Consider the following 19819-nt stretch of genomic DNA (forward strand, 5'->3'; position numbering starts at 1 on the left):
GAAGATTGAGATTTTTGTAATGGTAATTGATCCAAAAATACTTGGACTTGGATTAAACCAATTTCAAATCTTGAAATAATGAGTGCCTTGAAAAAAATGGATGGACAAAAACATATTAAAATGTCTATATGGCAATATACAGTATGTGATAGGTTTTTGCCAATGGTATTGAAAATGATTGTACATTATGAAATCAAAAATAACCCTACTTGCTTTTTTTAGTGCACAGTACTAGTCTTGTGGCGAACAATTGAACCATGCAAGCCAATAGACTGAGAAAAAATAGTCTGCCATCGCTTGTGGCTCTGGAATGGCGTTCTTGCTCTGATGAAGTCAGTTTGATGGCTTGGGAGAATCCTCTTGTTAAGTCATGATGTTAGGACTGCTGTTTCCGGTTCCAAGCCTCTACTCATTTCACTTGAGAATACTATCTCAGCAGCATTTATGAGCACTTTTTAATTAATATTACATATTTAAGCTAAGCGTTTAAAACTTCGCTGTGCACACTACAGTCTCCGTACTCACAGTGTCTTAGACACTAATATTTTAGCTGAATCACTGTCAGGCCATCTGAGATTTCAGTATGGAGAAAAAGGTTAGGGTTATAATTTTTTCAGTATTACATGACATCATGAGTGTGTATATGCACACACTTTGTTGTTTTCTGAGGGGGCGTCTGGCAGAGCGTTAGGACCCAGAAGCGGTGAAGCAAGATGGCAGTCGTAACAAGCAGATATTCTTAAAGGGGTCCTATTATGCTTTTTATTTGTATTTTTTATTTTAGTCAGTGTGTAGTGTGTATGTTTGGGCATAAAAAAGATCTACAAAGTTATAAATCTCAAAGTTGACTCCAAAGGGAGATTTAAAAAAAAAATCCCTTTTCAAGAACTACAAAAAAACGGCTAGTTTGAACTACAATGTTGTTTTTCCGGGGTTTGTGATGTCACAAAGCAGCCCATTAGAATATCATTAAAATAAATCCCCGCCTACGGAAATGGTTGGTTGGTGGGGAGGGGTGAGGTCATGGTTCGAACGCTTGGCTGAGTGGATCAGACAAGACGACGACAAAGAAGTGCTGCTGTAGTGTCAGTTTTTAGGGGAGTCATGAGACATTACAGTGCTGGTTTATCTGTACATAGTCAATGCAGTTGTTTTTAAGCAGTTTTTGACATCCTATCTAAAACGTGATTTAGCCAAAAAAATAACAATAATGTTACCACTCTAATATGTCCTGCAATATCCGTGCGTGCAAAGGTTCTGTGTGATCCTCTTGTTTAATATTCTCAGGGTCTGAATCCGGCTCAAATTGATATGACAATATTGATGCCATCATAACTATACTGGAGCAGACAGAACTTGCTGCTTTGGCAAGGGGCGGGGCAGTACTGAAACACCGTCTGAGCTGTTCGCCAATTACTACGCACTGGGACAGCTAACCAATTACAACACGTTTCGTTTTTTGGAAGGTGGGCCTTCACCAAACCCGGAACTAATCAAGCTGTTTGTGCCAGGATGGGGAGAAAGGTATTGTAATAATGTAAATTATGTGAAAAATAATGCATTTTTCGAATCACCAAGCATGAGAGCATGTTCTAGTACATCTGCCAAAAAAATGAAATCAAGACTTTATAAAAGAGCATGATAGGACCCCTTTTACCACTCCTATTCAACCAAGGTACTGAAGTTAGAAATTCCTGTATCATGACCACTAATTCACATACTTTGACAATAAGATAGAAGTTGGTTTTGTTCAAAGTTGCTATTATCCACATAGGTCTTTGATATGAATATTTTTTGGTAATTAAATATCACTGTCTTAAAAGTAACTAGTAATTAGTACTCTGAGTAATTTTTGAGAGGAGTACTTTGTACTTTTACTTAAGTACTTTTTTGACACCAGTACTTTTACTTGTAATTGAGTATTATTTTAGCAATGTAACAGGACTTGTACTTAAGTACAAATTTTTAGTACTCTTTCCACCACTGATGCACATGCACACAAATGACGGACACGTTCTTAAAGTTGTCAACGTTTGGTAAAGAACAAAGATATTTTTTTTTACTTACCGACACGGCAAACAACAGCTTCTTTTTTTAGCGGTTGGCAAACAATACAAATTATCTTCTTATCGATGCTTCTTCCTGTTTCAAAATGATTGAGAATGTGACGTATTTTGACATGGGCGTGGTCTGTGACGTCACACTTGGATGTTGGCCGGGTTGGATGTCCACCGCAGGCTGCAGCGAGACGCTCCTCGCCTGGTCGGGGAATGTCCTGCTTCTTACCATAGCAGCCTCCTGCAAGCTTCAGTGTAAATATTGCGTCAAAATCAAACCAATTTGAGCGTGATTTAAACCCAGATGATTTTAACCACTCTAAGCTCGTCTGTATTTGGAAAGCTAGCGTGTCTCTGACATAGGCTAGTGATAACACATTTGCTGCTTTCTCTAGTGCAGCTAAACCAGGTCTCGTCCCATTTGTCGATCTTTGTGATATCACAAATCCCGGAAAATTTGCATTGTAGTCCAAACGAGTCAGTCATTGTAGTTTTTGAAAAGTGATTTCTGTTAAATAAAATATCTTCTTTTGAATTGGACTTTGAGATTTGTAACTTTGCAGATCTTTTTTATGCTCAAACAGCAACATTACAGACTAACTCAAGCATAATAATAAATAATAATAAAAGCATAATAGCACCCCTTTAAATGCATCATTATGCAGAAAAGATCTCCGCATGAAAGACCCGCGACTGGCAGATCAACGAGCTACTTCTTTTTTCTCGAGTACGGTAGGAAGTTAAATGAAATGTGGAGGATGTTAACTGTGACAAGATGATTGACAGACCAGTTTACAGTGACAGGGTGCATGTAACTGTGCGACAGAGCAGTGCTTTAAAGACGCAATTGTATGACATAATATACTGTAAAACCCGACAAGTAACTTAACTCAAACCGTTTGAGTAAACAGATATCCTTAAAAACCTGACAAGTTAGGTTTACTCAAAAAACCGTTTGAGGAGGAAACCGATTGCCTTAAACCAGTTAAGTTTTAAAACTAATAATTTGTGAGTACTCTGAACTTAATTCAGTTGAGTTCAGAAAAAGAAGCTATACATTGCAATTAAGTAATTAAGTGATTAATTGAGTGATAATTGTGAATTAGTGATGAACAGCTGCTGTTAACAAACAGAATTACTGAAGAAAAGAGAAACACAAGAACTACAACTGACTTCAGACACAGCCTTAGATGAAATCAACTGAAATAAAATACATTAAATCTCTCAAGATCTGATTAAATAACCCCACAAACAGCATCACCAGCTCCACTTATTAATAACCAGACTGACTTTATTTCTGCCAGACATCTACAGAAGATCTTATTGAGAATTAACTAAGGTTTAGATGTTGATTTATTGTTTCATTTGAAGTAACCATGTTAGAGATCAGTGTTTGCTTTAGTTGAGCTCTTGACCCTTGACTTGACCCTTGACTCAATTTACTCAGTCATTTTCCTTGAATTACCACATTATAAATTACTTAAAAAATGACATCATTTATTTCCAGAGAGCACATTTTTTTTCCAAGAAAACATTAAACGATTCTGAGACCGGCTGATGCATTTAAACTCAATACAACAACGTAATCTGATAAAATAGGAATAAAGTCATGATTCCGAGTCATCTCTTGTGTCATCTCATTGACTATTTATTTCCCAGGGCACATTATACAACGTACATTTAAACCATCACATGAATAATGCAAAGGACAGCAAGTAAAAAATACAATATTTAATAATAATAATAATAATAATAATAATAATACAGAAAAAAATCATGTGGAGAGTCATAATGCACAGCCAGAACCAAGCAGACAGAACGGCAAAACTAACTGAATTATAACTGCCACCATTTAGAATTAAACAAACTTGTATGTGATGACCCGAGCTGATGCAAAAAGTTAAAAGTAAAGTACCAGCAGTTCAAGCATTTTCATTATCTCTTATTTGTATAAAAAGACTTTGATTCTCAAACTCATTCTTGTTAAGTAGTTGTCACTGGAAAAACTTTTACCCTGCAAGCACCAATCCGGAAGCCAGAAATATGGAAGTGTGAAAAAGGCTAATCAAGACCAATTTTCAACCCAAATTGGGTTAAAACAACCCAACATCCTTACCCAGTGGTCTCAACCCAGCATTTGGGTTGAAAAAACAACCCAGCGTTTTTTAGGGTGCTTTCACACTAGCACTTTTGGTGCGCACCCGGGTTCGATTGACGTCAGAGTTTGGTTCGTTTGGATGATGTGAACGCTGTCTTCCGAACTCGAGTGCGCACCTGTGAACCGTATCCGAGTCCACTTAAAAAGGGTGGTCTGGGGTATGGTTCATGTAAACTCCAGTACGGTTTGCTGCTGATGTGAACGCAATAGTACAAAATTGCGGAAGTGAAGTGCTATTAATGATGTATTATTTGATAAAAATGTGTGTTTGTGTGTGAGTTTCACTTACTTTCCTGACGAGTGTGACGCGCTGTAAAGAGAGAGCTGTATATTTCTTTTCTGTTCACCTTCAGCGTTCTTTAGAGCAGTTGCAGTAAATTCATAAGACAGATGTAAGTGTAGTTATGTACCAAAGCCTTGCAAAACAAAACGAACAGTTCAAAAATGTAAATAGATAAAACTGCAGAGAGCAATGTAATACATTTGCTGCCTTCTCCTGCACCCTAGTTACTAAGCAACAGGGTAAACAGCTGCTTGCTTGATGACGCAAACGAACCGCGGTTCGGACCCAAATAATATAATATGAACGCAGTCCAGTGGGGGCAGGGTGAGGGGGGAGCCATCGAACTCGTGTTCGGACCAGGCAAGCGAACCAAGTGTGAAAGCACCCTTAGAGTGTGTATTCAAAATCAGTGTTTAATGTGTGAGCACAGTGAATTAAAATAGTGTTTGTATGTAAACTACAAAATAATGTACTATATGTGTGAAACCCAAACTTTTCCTGATAGCTTTCAAATGAACAAAGACAATTATCTATTTACTACAATTATTTTACTGATCGTATGAACATAGTTTCAGTTGTGTCAGTCACTTTCAGTAGATCTGCACAATCTGCACAAACACTCAAAGCAAACACTTCTCAAACAGCATCAGAGTACAAAAATAAAACTACCTCATATTGTTTAAAACCTGTATGACTTTCTCAACACAAAAGAAGAGCTTTTAAAAATGCTGAAGCTGCTCTTTTTCTATGTAATGAAGTGTATGTGGATCAGGGACAGTCGTCATCATTCAGTTTTACAGCAGAGATTGGATGTGCTTTTATAGATACCTGTTTGGACAGAAGGTGGATGGAAATGCGTTTGTGGTGTTTGGTGTGATGGAAGATGAGAAGAAAATAAGTATTCCTGCATCTCTGCAAAAAGTTCAGGTGAGAGACATTAAACATCTCGCCTGATGGGATCGATATAATTTCTCCTCACCATGAGGACAGTTTAAATAAGAAGGTAAATAGCTTTTTACTGTATCTTGTAGACTGATGTTGCTGTGTTTCTCATATATGAATAGATCATTAAAGGAGAGGGTACTGCAGAACTGACCAATCAGATGATCACTAAGACCTTTCCAAACATTAACCAGCTGGTTGGACGATCAATCTATGTTTCAGTCAGTCTATTAACAGAAAGTGGTAAGACTCAACAGATCTGTATGCAGATGTTTACCTGCATATGTGTGATTGTATGAGAAGCTAATCGTGTGTTTCAGGCAGTGAAATGGTGGAAGCAGAAAGGAGAGGCATTCAGATTGTGACGTCACCGTACACCATCCACTTCAAAAAAAGATCTCAATTCTTCAAACCTGGGATGCCCTTCGACGTCTTGGTATTAAACATTGACTAGATAGTTGAGAACCTGAAGGGTTAAACAGGAACAGAGCCAAAAATTTAAACAACATAATTATATATATATATTTAATTTATTTTAATTTATTTATTTTTGTCTTGGTTCTATAAAAGTTATATGTAACAAATCCTGACAAAACACCTGCTGAGAATATGGAAGTGGAGGTCAATCCTGGAGGGGTCAGAGGTCAAACAAGAGCCAGTGGCATTGTGAAGGTTATTGTCAACACTCCAGGAGGATCTTCAACACTGGAGATCACTGTAAGACCTGCCTGCATAACGTCTCGGTTACGTATGTAACCCTCGTTCCCCGAAGGAGGGAACAGAGATGTTACGTCAGTGACTGACGAATCAGGGATCTCCGATTCGTCAGTCACTGACGTAACGTTGAACGTGACTGACTGAAAGGGAACAGCACTGATGCTCAGTCAGTTTCACTGGTGATCTAGTGGACAATAGATCAGTTAACAAATGTTGAACAGCCAATAGAAAAAAAAAGAAAAAAGAAACCATTATCTTGGGAAATTATAATTAAACATGACTTAGGTACTACATTTCTACTGCTTCCCATGTTGAAGGGCTTTGTATCATATCTATTTTAATGTACTTTTAAAGTTTGGCTCACATTAAAAGTCTAATTTGTAAAATAAATAAATAATAGAGCATATTGTACTGAGAACATCGGAAAACAATGGATTTATTATTTCCAGGCAAAGACCAAAGATCCACAATTAAGAGATGAACAGCAGGCAGTGAGAAAGATGACAGCTCAGGCCTACGAGACCAAAGGCGGCTCCAAAAACTACCTGTACATCTTCATTGATGCTGCAGAGCTTCAGATCGGTGATTCAATGACAGTCTATCTGAACACTGGACGAAGCCCAGGAGTCAAAGATCAAGACTTCACATACATGGTGATTGACAGTCATGTCATCATTCATGCAGATATGTTATTGATTTGTGTAAACCTTGTGTATTGCTTCTGTATTATTTTGAATCTCATGAATAAATGTATCTATGTTTTATCATCTGCCTCATTTTCAGATCTTAAGTAAAGGTCAGATTGTAAAAGCAGACAGGTTCAAGCAAAGAGGACAATCTCTAGTGGCTCTGTCTCTGCCTGTAACTAAAGACATGGTGCCGTCCTTCCGCTTTGTGGCTTATTATCATGTGGGCTCATCTGAGGTGGTGTCTGATTCAGTCTGGGTCGATGTGAAGGACACATGCATGGGGATGGTGAGTCAACATTCACAAGAAATAGATGATGTGTTGAGGTCTGACTCAGTGTCTCATTTAATAACAGCTCCAGATTAAGGTGAAGGACAAGATGAATACCTATGACACAGGAGATGAGGTCAAGCTGCAGATAACTGGAGATCCTGGAGCTAAAGTTGGTCTGGTGGTGGTTGACAAGGCTGTGAACAAGAACAGACTCACTCAGACTCAGGTGAAGGATCTTCATCAGCATCTCAACATTCACTGAACACTTGAGACTGGTTTATAAATGGTTTCTTGTTGCTCTAGATCTGGGAAGTCATAGAGAAGCATGACATCGGCTGTACAGCAGGAGGTGGGAGGGACAGTATGGGGGTTTTCACTGATGCAGGTCTGATGTTTGATTCCAGCACTGCAGGAGGAACCAACACCAGAACAAGTATGTTTGTATATTTGTAATTTCTTCATTTTTAATAAAAAATATCAGTAAATTTTATTCAGTAAACCAGAAAGGCACCATAAATACCCACCATGCACTAGAAACAATTTCCTTCATCAGATTTAGACATTTGAGATGTTTAGCAGCAAATTCACCAAACAGTTACTGGTTTATTATATTTCCCCAATCATACATCAGTGTCATATGCTAATTTCATTCTAATATTTTTTATTTCTCTAGTGCCTGATTGTCCCTTCCTTTCAAAGAGAAGACGGCGATCAGGTGAGAAACAGCAATTCTGATTCAACCCTTTTAAATATTAAACATGCTTTTAGAGTTAATCTCTGCTGTTAGATATGTTATCCTCCCAAAATTAATTGTATTACAGTTGGATTCAAATACATGATTAGATATTATCAATGACTACTTTTTGTCTTTATCTGTTTTTTTGTTTAATTGTTTTGTTTTTGTTTGAAACGTTGATTTAAGGGGTGCTTTTTTTTCATTATTTCAGTCAAACCTATAAAACGCTTTGTTACCCCAAACTACATAGCTGGATCAGTCACATAAAAGTAATCAGAATGCAGCTACTTATTCCTTTGTTACTCATTGACGTGTGAACTTTACCTTTAAATGACCTGACGATCTGCCCTCTGTTTATGATGCTCCTCCCATTAAGTGCTGTGAGAAGTGAATGAATTAATTCCCCTTGTCAAAAAATCCTAAAGGATTCCAATAAGAAAATTGTACAGGATTCTAATTGGAATTTCTATCATATTTTGGAACCGTTCCTATTGGATTCCGATAGGAATAGTCTTATAGGACAAGACATAAATATCCTGTAGGATCATTCCTATAGGATTTTAATGGGATCCAGTTGGGTGACTGTTTATATGGGATTTCTATTTTTTATTTTATTCTAAAGGTACACTTTTCCATTGTATTTGTTTTATGAACAAATAGTATGCAGTTTGTTTAAACTCACCCTGATGTTCATTGTATGTTGCACAACCTTCAGTAACATTGTAAACAACACGAGAGGTGATTTGTGCAGCACACAGCTTTAGTGCAAAAATTTCTAAAGCACTGATAATGGATTGATCACACACACACACACACACACACACACACACACACACACACACACACACACACACACACACACACACAGTATGTAGCACTTGTGTCCTCCAATGTAAATATCCCCTGGACCAGTTCTAGACTCTAAAGGAGTGAGGAGGAACATATAGTATAAAGCATATACAGGAGACCAGAAGTTGAATATAAAAATAACACTTTACTGTAACAACAATAATAATAGCAAATACAATCCCATCACAACACAGAACAATAAAACATCAAACAATATGTAGAATTTGATATAGTAACTCAGTTTAAATTCCCTTTGAGGTGTATAATACTGTTCATTTCATGCAATAAATGTAATAAAGTTCTGTTTGTGTGTAATGTAAAAAGACAGAAAAAACAGAAAAATATTGTATCAAATATATTCCAAAGCAATCACTAATGCTCTGTCAATTGAACATATGCACGATTACTTCCTGGTTTTATAAGCCAGCTCAGTCATTTCTGGTCAATTGTACTGTGCTTTAAGGGGAGTGCCCTTTGCTCAGTTTCTCTACAAAATCCATTCACAATTTGAAAAAAAATTTTGTTTATCTAAGAGGACCAAACTTCCACATTTACCATTTTAGGAATGACAAACGCGGGTGTTAAATATTACGCAGGTAAATCTGCTAAATTGTTCTGGACTCATTGCTATGATTGACAGTAATAAGGGAAGACAAGCCAATGTCAAAATAGAGCGGTCCATTAAGTGATTCAGACTAAATTCAGATTTGCAAAACTACAACAGTAACAAGTATGTGTTGACTGAATATATTTAGCAGCTTTGACAGTTAAAGATAAAACTTTAAAAATGTAGTTACTAAATGGAATTTAAAAATACTTCAAAATATTTAATGCATTATTTAATTGTTATACCATTAATATTTAACTTACTTCATTTGTAGTTAACTAGTTCTTCCTTATACGCTGTTGGTGTTGGGGCATATTTTTTTTATTAAATGACATGAGACTTTGTGATTCCTGCACTTGCTATACTTTATACTTCAGTACAATAAAAGTACAAAAATTTGGAGTTAAAATGTTTAAAGTGAATTGTACTGCACAGCTATAGAGTTGAGAGGGCAAATATTATAAGTGTTTAAAATGTGTTCATGACTATGAAGGTAAGTAATTGATTATCAATCATACCATTATGATGTTATTTGGGAGATAGAATCTCTAATATTAGCCTAACCAGTGGTTCTCAAAGTGTGGTACGAGTCCCTCTAGTGGTGCACAGAGGAATCACTAAGTTAATTATAAATTAATGTTAAAACACAATACATTTTATCTTAAATGTAAAAACAACTTTATTCAAATAAAGATTAAGTACAATACAGTTTTTATTTAACTTTTAGGTACAACACATTTTAATTTAATCATTATTTACGTTTTTTTTATTTACCTGTACTTAAGCACAGTGCAGTGTTAATGTTCAAACTGTATATCTACAATGTTGAAGTGGCTGACAACAGTAAATATTCTTATTAGGAATAAAACTGTCTGTTTGTTTTTTACTGTGCAGAGCTGTAGTTGAATAGTTAGGCCTACTATGCTACTGAATTTTAATGCTGGTTAAGTTTGAGCACCACTGGCCTAAACAGTTACTATAGTGTTTAGTTGTCAGCATTTTAATGTCATTACATGTCTAGGTAATCACCTGGGATTATAAAAAATTATAAAATATATAAAAATATGTTGTTAAATAACATAAAACATAATGCCATCATCTATCATTATTGTTATGCTATCATTATTTATCATGTTGCAATTATTATAATTTTTTTTATTATAATTTTTTTTTTTTTTTCAATTTCTGACAAGAACTAGGCAGAAGAGGTTTCTGTACCTATAAACCACAACATTAAATCAGCTTTACCGGAAGTTTACGAGCTGGCTTATCTTTATGCGGAAGTTATAAAGAGCGCTCAGTGCATATGGTCAATTGGTTACCAGGCAACGCAACAGGTCCTCTCGCTGACCAAGGCTCGCCATATTATTCTCTTGTCATGCGCGTCTTCTCCATGTACACACACACATATCACGGGAGAATTGTTGTCCCATGTCAAACTTTTTAACTGGAACATAAAACCTGACCTGGACAACAGAACATATTACTCAATCAATACAAATAATTAAAGTATAGCGCTAAGTTACACAAAAACGTAAACCACAATTCAAAACAGCTCAAAATGGTGTCAGAACAGGCATTTTGTACTCACTACTCCAGTGTTTTATACAATTTAATTTTATTATAAACAGCTTACATTAATATTTCATTAATATCAGTTGTTAAACAATTTTGCTATGTAATGGCAGACTCCTATAATCAGCAGATACAGTAACGAGATCAACAACTCACCAACAGATATAGTTCATTCACTCAAAATTGTTTGTTTAGGATGCAGCTCAGATAAGTATCGTTATTTCTTCCTTTTTAGCGTCTTTAAATAAACTTTTAACAAGTTAAACAACGTTAATCACTCGATTTCTCAGCGTCCTCTCCTCTTTGACCGTTACTGTTCAAAGTATGCGCGCTACAGTTGCACGCGCACTACATTCGGATTTCTTAAAGGGGAAGCGTACCATTATAGATGTTTGTGTTTCTAGGAATTTTTAGTCACATGTGATTTTTTTATTAGGGCATTATGAAATATTTATTATATTTGCCTTACTGTATTAGGAATTTCAGTTTTTATATTTGTGTATATTCATGTAGGCTGCATTTTTATAGGTTACAAGCACACACACACACACACACACACACACACACACACACACACACACACACACACGCGCACACACACACACACACAGTGTTACTCTAAAAAAGTAAAGTTACTCTTAAAAAGTAAGTAATTAACAGAATCAAATAAGATCCTGCAGGACAAAGTGAATTTTCATTAAAAAATCACTATGTCCAATATGATACAAATCAATAAAAGATCCTACATGAAAAATGTAAATCCCATTAAATAAAACACAATGTCCAATAAGATTCTAAGCATCAAATAAAATCCTACAGGACACAGTAAAATCCCATTAAAATCAACCAGAATGTCCAATAGGATTCTAAGAATCAAATAAAATCCTACAGGACACAGTAAAATCCCATTAAAATCAATCAGAATGTCCAATAGGATTCTAAGAATCAAATAAAATCCAATAGGACAAAGTGAAATTCCATTAAAATCAATCAGAATGTCCAATAGGATTCTAAGAATCAAATAAAATCCAATAGGACAAAGTGAAATTCCATTAAAATCAATCAGAATGTCCAATAGGATTCTAAGAATCCAGTAAGATCCAAAAGGATAAACTGAAATTCCAATAGGATTTTTTGACAAGGGTCAGCATTTCGAGTTTTAAGTGAGTGTGTTTTAATTTATTTAAGGTGGTTTAATAAAGGATGTACTGATCTTGTGAATTAGCGGATTTTACTTTAAAAGTATGTTTTAATTGGCCGTTAAAGTTTCATATGGGAATATTCAGTGGTGGACAGTAACGGAGTAGCTTTACTTCGTTACTGTACTTAAGTACATTTTTCAAGTATCTGTACTTTACTGGAGTAGTTTTATTTTAAGTAACTTTTACTTTTACTTCACTACATTCCAAAGCATAAGATCGTACTTTTTACTTCACTACATTTCATACTCCTTATAATATATCACGTGCTCTGAGACGCAGAAGCGGTGTCTGATTCAAGAACGAACTGATTCTTTTCAATGAACCTTTTAAATCGGTTGGCAAATCGCACCAAACGATTCATTCACGAATTAGAATGATCTGATTGCAGCTGTTCTCGAGTCTACAACTCACTGATTCAAATGAACCGTTTAGTGTGAGTCTCTAGTGAACTCAATTCACAACCGGGAGATCTTGAGCGCGCGCACGACTGATGCTGCTAAAAGTAAGTTACTAATGTCGAATTTTGAGATTAATTATTGTAACTGAAAATCATATTTAGGTCAAAATGGTCAGTTGTTTGTGAACTAATTCTTCTGTAAAGGGTGAACTATTTAAGTCCACTGAAATGCTTGAATGCAAACACATCTGTGCCTCTTAGGTCAAAAAAACAAAACATTAAATTAACACAGATTAAATAAAATAACTAATTCACGTTCAAATTCCCGCTGCCATAACATTAACAGTTGTATTAAAATGTTACGCGTTTATCCCTATGTGACGTCTGTTTTTATTTTGTTTATCAACAGTATAAACTTTTATATTGTTTGAATTAACCACCCAAGTAGACAGATATGAATGTTTATTCATAACCATACTGAAAATAAGTAAATATTGGTAGCTGATGCTAACTGTCTAGCTAACAAGCTTGCTGGTGCTAAGTTGAGGTTATTTTTAAAAATAAAGTCCAAATATTTTTATTCAACCACCTATATATATTATATCTGGGGGAAAAAGAAAGGATGTGATGTTCAGGACATGGTAACTACAGTAATTATCAAAGTGGGAAGTGATGCCCTCTGGGAGTATTTGGCCAGGAGTGTTTTTACACCACAGACAAGGTTTGAGAAAATGTTCTTCCTAACTTCAGGCCTTATTCTCATGTCATATATAACTGTGATGTTTCTACAAAACAACAAATTTTTAAAACACTTTTTTTCTTACTGGTGAAAATCTGATGATCATATGTGACCCTGGAGCACAAAAGCAGTCTGAAGTCTCTGGGGTATATTTGTAGCAATAGCCAAAAATACATTGTATGAGTCAAAATGATTAATTTTTCTTTTATGGCAAAAATCATTAGGTTATTAAGTAAAGATCATGTTCCATGAAGATATTTTCTAAATTTCCTACTGTAAATATATAAAAGCTTATTTTTTGATTAGTAATATGCATTGCTAAGAATTCATTTATACAAGTTTAAAGGTGATTTTCTCAGTGTTTTGATTTTTTTGCACCCTCAGATTACAGATTTTCCTATAGTTGTATTTCAGACAAATATCATCCTTTCCTAACAAACAAAACATCAATGGAAAGCTTATTTAATCAGCTTTCGGATAATGCCTAAATCTCAATTTCAAAAAATTGACCCTTATGGTTTTGTGGTCCAGGGTCACAAATCTGTTTTCTCTCAGGTACATTGCAGTGTAAGCTTCACAGTGAACATTACTACATCACTCTTGTCAGCGTAGTCCATATCAACAACAAAAAATATATCTTGACTCCCTGTAGTGGTTATTTTGGGAAAATTCCAGGTATTTTGAGCAGTAGGATTATAAAAAAAAACATATGTGCTAATATAAAATTAAGTAGCCAGCCTATATAAAATTGCAAAATAAATATATCTATCAGTACTTTAAATCTATATGTAAGTAATAAATTGAGTACTTTTGTACTTTCACTCAAGTAAAATTGAAAAAGGAGTACTTTTACTTTTACTGGAGTATTATTTTATTATACGTATCTGTACTTTTACTCAAGTACTTGATTTGTGTACTTCGTCCACCACTGGGAATATTACACAACACACTGATCCTTTAACAATGCATTGGCGCAAAAACGCACACCTTTTGGACCAGTTTTGCAGCAAGATTTCTCGACTGCCACAAATACTGCACTGTAAAACCCGACAAGTAACATAACTCAAACCGTTTGAGTAAACAGATATTCTTAAAAACCTGACAAGTTAGGTTTACTCAAACTGTTTGAGGAAACCGATTGCCTAAAACCATTTAAGTTTTAAAACTAACACACTGTAAAACCCGACAAGTAACGTAACTCAAACCTTTTGTGTAAACAAATATCCTTAAAAACATGACAAGTTGGTTTTACTCAAACCGTTTGAGGAAACCGATTGCCTTAAAACCATTTAATTTTTAAAACTTAACAGTTATGAGTACTCTGAACTTAATTCAGTTGAGTTCACTGAAAGAAGATATACATTGATATTAAGTGATTAAGTGATTAATTGAGTGATAATTGAGCATTAGTGATGAACACCTGCTGTTAACAAACAGAATTACTGAAGAAAAGAGAGTAATTGATTTGTGTTGTTTTTAGACAAATCCTCACTAAAACCTGACAAGTTATGTTAACTCAAACAATTTGAGGAAAACCGATTGCCTTAAACCATTTAAGTTTTAAAACTAATAGTTGTGAGTACTCTGAACTTAATTCAGTTGAGTGCACTGAAAGAAGATATACTTTGCAATTAAATAATTAAGTGATTAATTGAGTGATAATTGTGAATTAGTGAGGAGCAGCTGCTGTTAACAAACAGAATTAATGAAGAAAAGAGAAACACAAGAACTACAAACTGACTTCAGACACAGCCTTAGATAAAAATAAACTGAAATAAAATACATTAAATCTCTCAAGATCTGATTAAATAACCCCACAAACAGCATCACCAGCTCCACTTATTAATAACCAGACTGACTTTATTTCTGTCAGACGTCTACAGAAGATCTGATGAGAATTAACTAAGGTTTAGATGTTGATTTATGTTTTCATTTAAAGTAACCATGTTAGAGATCAGTGTTGTTTGCTTTAGTTGGGCTCTTGACCCTTGATTTCTGTCTTAGTTTTTTCTTTGCCTGTTGTAACCATTTTTTTTTGGTCGTTGTAACAGTGTGTTTTTGATAAGATTTTTTGTAAATAATAAAACTCTTAGAAGATGTTTTTATATGTTGTGAATTAAAGTGCATTCAGGTTAGCTTTTTTTTTATATAACCTGTACTTAGATGTTGGTTATTATACTGTATATTGGTGATGATAATCATTGATTATTGAACTGTTTGGAGTCTAATCTCTGATGAAATAGGTGTTGTGTAATTAGTTGGATTGATTACAGTAAAAGTGATTCTAAGAGCCAGTGGTTCTGTGATAATCAGTTAATATATAGAACTTTCCAAACAGTTTGGTTTTCTGTGGTGTCACTTAGTCACACACAGACATCAATAATCAGCATATGAACCTCAACAATGGTGACCATAAAAAATAAAATGCAGCAGAGCATGCTGGGAGCCATGGATGAGTTTTGTACTACAATAGTACCCGGCATGCATTGCAGCATGTTTTTTTTTTTTTTTTTTTTCGTAACCATTGTTGAGGTTCATTATTCTGATTATTGATGTCTGTGTGTGACTAATTGACACCATAGAAAGCCAAACTGTTTGGAAAATCCTTTATATTAGCTGATTATGAAAAAACCATTGACTTTTTGAATGGCTTTCATTGTAATCAATTGAACTAACTATAGAACATCTATTTAATTAGACTTTTAACTCTGAACAGCTCCATAATTGATGATTATCATCACCAATATGCTGTATTAACAACCAATACCTGATTATATTTTCTTTGGGTTTTTTGAGTTATAACAAACGTGTTTCAAAAACACATGGTTACAACGTCCAAAAAAAATCTAAGACAGAAATCAAGGGTCAAGAGCCCAACTAAAGCAAACACTGATCTCTAACATGGTTACTTCAAATGAAACAATAAATCAACATCTAAACCTTAGTTAATTCTCAATAAGATCTTCTGTAGACGTCTGACAGAAATAAAGTCAGTCTGGTTATTAATAAGTGGAGCTGGTGATTCTGTTTGTTAACAGCAGCTGTTCATCACTAAAGCTCTTCATCACTTGATTACATAATTGCAAAGTTTTAAAACTTACATGGTTTAAGTAAAGGCAATCTGTTTACTCAAACGGTTTGAGTTACTGTGACTTGTCAGGTTTTACAGTGTGCCGTAACAAAATACTAATTTTGTGCACTTTTTTTACTGTACCAATATTATAAATTGGCCTTTGAAATTAGCTTTATTGCATGGCAAAAAATAAAACAAAATAAAAAACAAACTAATTTATGTCTATGAGAAATATTTGAGATGTTAAAGAGATCTCACTTTTGATTTCTCTTTCCTACACTGTAAAACCTGACAAGTCACAGTAACTCAAACCGTTTGAGTAAACAGATTGCCTTTACTTAAACCATGTAAGTTTTAAAACTTTGCAATTATGTAATCAAAGTGATTAATTAAGTGCTGATTGAGCTTTAGTGATGAACAGCTGCTGTTAACAAACAGCATCACCAGCTCCACTTATTAATAACCAGACTGACTTTATTTCTGTCAGACGTCTACAGAAGATCTGATTGAGAATTAACTAAGGTTTAGATGTTGATTAATGTTTTCATTTGAAGTAACCATGTTAGAGATCAGTGTTTGCTTTAGTTGGGCTCTTGAACCCTTGACTTCTGTCTTAGATTATTTTTTTTTGGGCGTTGTAACCACGTGTTTTTGAAACATGTTTGTTATAACTCAAAAAACCCAGAGAAAATATGATCAAGTATTGGTTGTTATACAGCATATTGGTGACGATAATCATCAATTATGGAGCTGTTCAGAGTTCAAAATCTTACTAAATAGCTGCTCTATTGTTAGTTCAGTTGATTACAATGAAAACCATTTAAAAAAATCAGTGGTTCTTTCATAATCAGTTAATATAAAAAACTTTTCAAACAGTTTGGTTGTTTTCTATGGTGTCAATTAGTCACACACCAGACATCAATAATCAGAATATGAACCTCAACAATGGTTACGAAAAAAAAAAAAACATGCTGCAATGCATGCTGGGTACTATTGTAGTACAAAACTCATCCATGGCTCCCAGCATGCTCTGCTGCATTGTTTTTTGTTTTTTTTTTATGGTCACCATTGTTGAGGTTCATATGCTGATTATTGATGTCTGTGTGTGACTGAGTGACACCACGGAAAACCAAACTGTTTGGAAAGTTCTTTATATTAACTGATTATCACAGAACCACTGGCTCTTAGAATCACTTTTACTGTAATCAATCCAACTAATTACACAACACCTATTTCATGAGAGATTAGACTCCAAACAGTTCAATAATCAATGATCATCATCACCAATATACAGTATAACAACCAACATCTAGGTACAGGTTAGATAACAAAAAAATGCTAACCTGAATGCACTGTAAGTTGCTTTGGATAAAAGCAGCTTCTAAGAGTGTGAGTGTGTGTATAACACCTGATGATTATTTTTTCTGGGCTTTTGAGTTACAACAAATGGTTACAACAGCCAAAGAAAAAACTAAGACAGAAATCAAGGGTCAAGAGCGCAACTAAAGCAAACACTGATCTCTAACATGGTTACTTTAAATGAAAACATAAATCAACATCTAAACCTTAGTTAATTCTCAATCAGATCTTCTGTAGACGTCTGACAGAAATAAAGTCAGTCTGGTTATTAATAAGTGGAGCTAGTGATTCTGTTTGTGGGGTTCTTTAATCAGATCTTGAGAGATTTAATGTATTTTATTTCAGTTTATTTTATCTAAGGCTGTGTCTGAAGTCAGTTGGAGTTCTGTTGTGTTTCTCTTTTCTTCAGTAATTCTGTTTGTTAACAGCAGCTGTTCATCACTAATTCACAATTATCACTCAAATTAATCACTGAATTATTTAATTGCAATGTATGTCTTCTTTCAGTGAACTCAACTGAATTAAGTTCAGAGTACTCATAACTGTTAGTTTTTAAAACTTAAATGGTTTAAGGCAATCGGTTTCCTCAAACGGTTTTGAGTAAACCCAACTTGTCATGTTTTTAAGGATATTTGTTTACACAAAAGGTTTGAGTTACGTTACTTGTCGGGGTTTTACAGTGTGTTAGTTTTAAAACTTAAATGGTTTAAGGCAATCGGTTTCCTCAAACGGTTTGAGTAAACCTAACTTGTCAGGTTTTTAAGGATATCTGTTTACTCAAACGGTTTGAGTTAAGTTACTTGTCGGGTTTTACAGTGTATGGGTCGTCAGATTGACAGTAGAGACCTGCGTGGGATGGATTTTTCAGTACCGCTCCCGCAAGATTCTGACCCGCGCCTTCAGAAATATATCTTATCTGGTCCCGCTCCCGCCCGCGACATTCATGTTTTTTCTCGTTCCCACCCGCAAAAGCCTGCATAAAAATGATCTATGCAGATTTTTTTTCCATACATTCGAAGAAATTTACATGAAATGGTTCTGTAACATCTCCTAAGTGCCACAACGTCCCAGCATAAACACTCAGGATAAAATATGTATTTAGGCTAGGCGTCAACATTCACAACTGTTATTTTTAACAGAAGCGTAAGCATGGGCTGCTGCGTACATGATTTGGCATGGCAGAATGCGAGCAGTGCTTCCTTTATTATCACTAAAAGCTGTAATCTTAGTTAATCGCGATCTCTTGAAGCTCTGTTATAACCATAGACTGTATAAGGTTATAACACAGTAAATATATGCACAATGAATCTTTTACAATGTCTACACTTCATGTGTTAAAATGAGAGGATTCGTGAGCATGCAATTTCAGAACTGCGGTGAGTAGATTCTAACTTAATCACCTCTGTTTGGTCATTGCGTTCCAGAAATCAACAGCTATGTCTGTGATTGGCTACAACCCTTTAAACACGTGTTATAAATAGAAACTATGCCTAGCTTGCCGCATGTCAATCATTTTAATGTTAATATTAGTTGTTCTTTTTGCTTTTATGCAACAGATAAATAACAATTTATATACTTTAGGCACTTTATGTTTAGATAATTTCTATTTTGCGAGAGTCCCGCAAATCATTTTATTCTCCCGCATCCCGCACACGCACACGTCTCTTCCCACCCGCACCCGCACTCACATATCAAGAGTTGTCCAGAGCCGCATCCTGTTGCGTTGAGTCCCGCGGAGTGCAGTTCTCTAATTGACAGTACTCTAGCCATGGCCGGACTTACCATTGGGCTTGAGTGGGCTTTGCCCGATTACGTTTATTTGATTTGTTCGTTATATGCCAGTCAGAATCATAGACTGTATAAAAACATGGACATAGTGTCCGTGACATCACCCATAGACTCCTGAAGAGCGTTTTTGAAGCTCAAAGTGTGCAGAGCGGGCCATCTGCATCTTTGGCAGCACCTCACATCGCGACTCTCCTGGATAATCGAAAATGGGCAAAAAGGCGGGAGCTGGTTGCTGAAGCCACGCCCACCTAGCGCGACAGCATTGTCAGCAGCAGCAATCCACCTGTCACTCAAGTGACCACGCCCTTAATTATGCAGAACTTTAAGGCTTAATATAATTTATACGGATGAGTTATAAAAAAATTCACCCCCCTCAC

General features: G+C 35.3%; 1 protein-coding gene across 1 annotated transcript in view; it reads left to right on the top strand.

The window, feature by feature from the left end:
- The window catches only part of LOC109070714 (complement C3-like), a 79139-nt gene that overhangs the window by 20573 nt on the left and 38747 nt on the right, over positions 1-19819 (top strand). Inside the window, 9 exon segments of the mRNA XM_042764278.1 lie at positions 5323-5425; positions 5563-5683; positions 5761-5876; positions 6011-6157; positions 6607-6810; positions 6941-7132; positions 7200-7343; positions 7421-7550; positions 7791-7832. Coding sequence (XP_042620212.1) covers positions 5323-5425; positions 5563-5683; positions 5761-5876; positions 6011-6157; positions 6607-6810; positions 6941-7132; positions 7200-7343; positions 7421-7550; positions 7791-7832 — 1199 coding nt within the window.

This window comes from Cyprinus carpio, chromosome A1 (assembly GCF_018340385.1).
Source record: "Cyprinus carpio isolate SPL01 chromosome A1, ASM1834038v1, whole genome shotgun sequence".
Taxonomy (NCBI): Eukaryota; Metazoa; Chordata; class Actinopteri; order Cypriniformes; family Cyprinidae; genus Cyprinus; species Cyprinus carpio.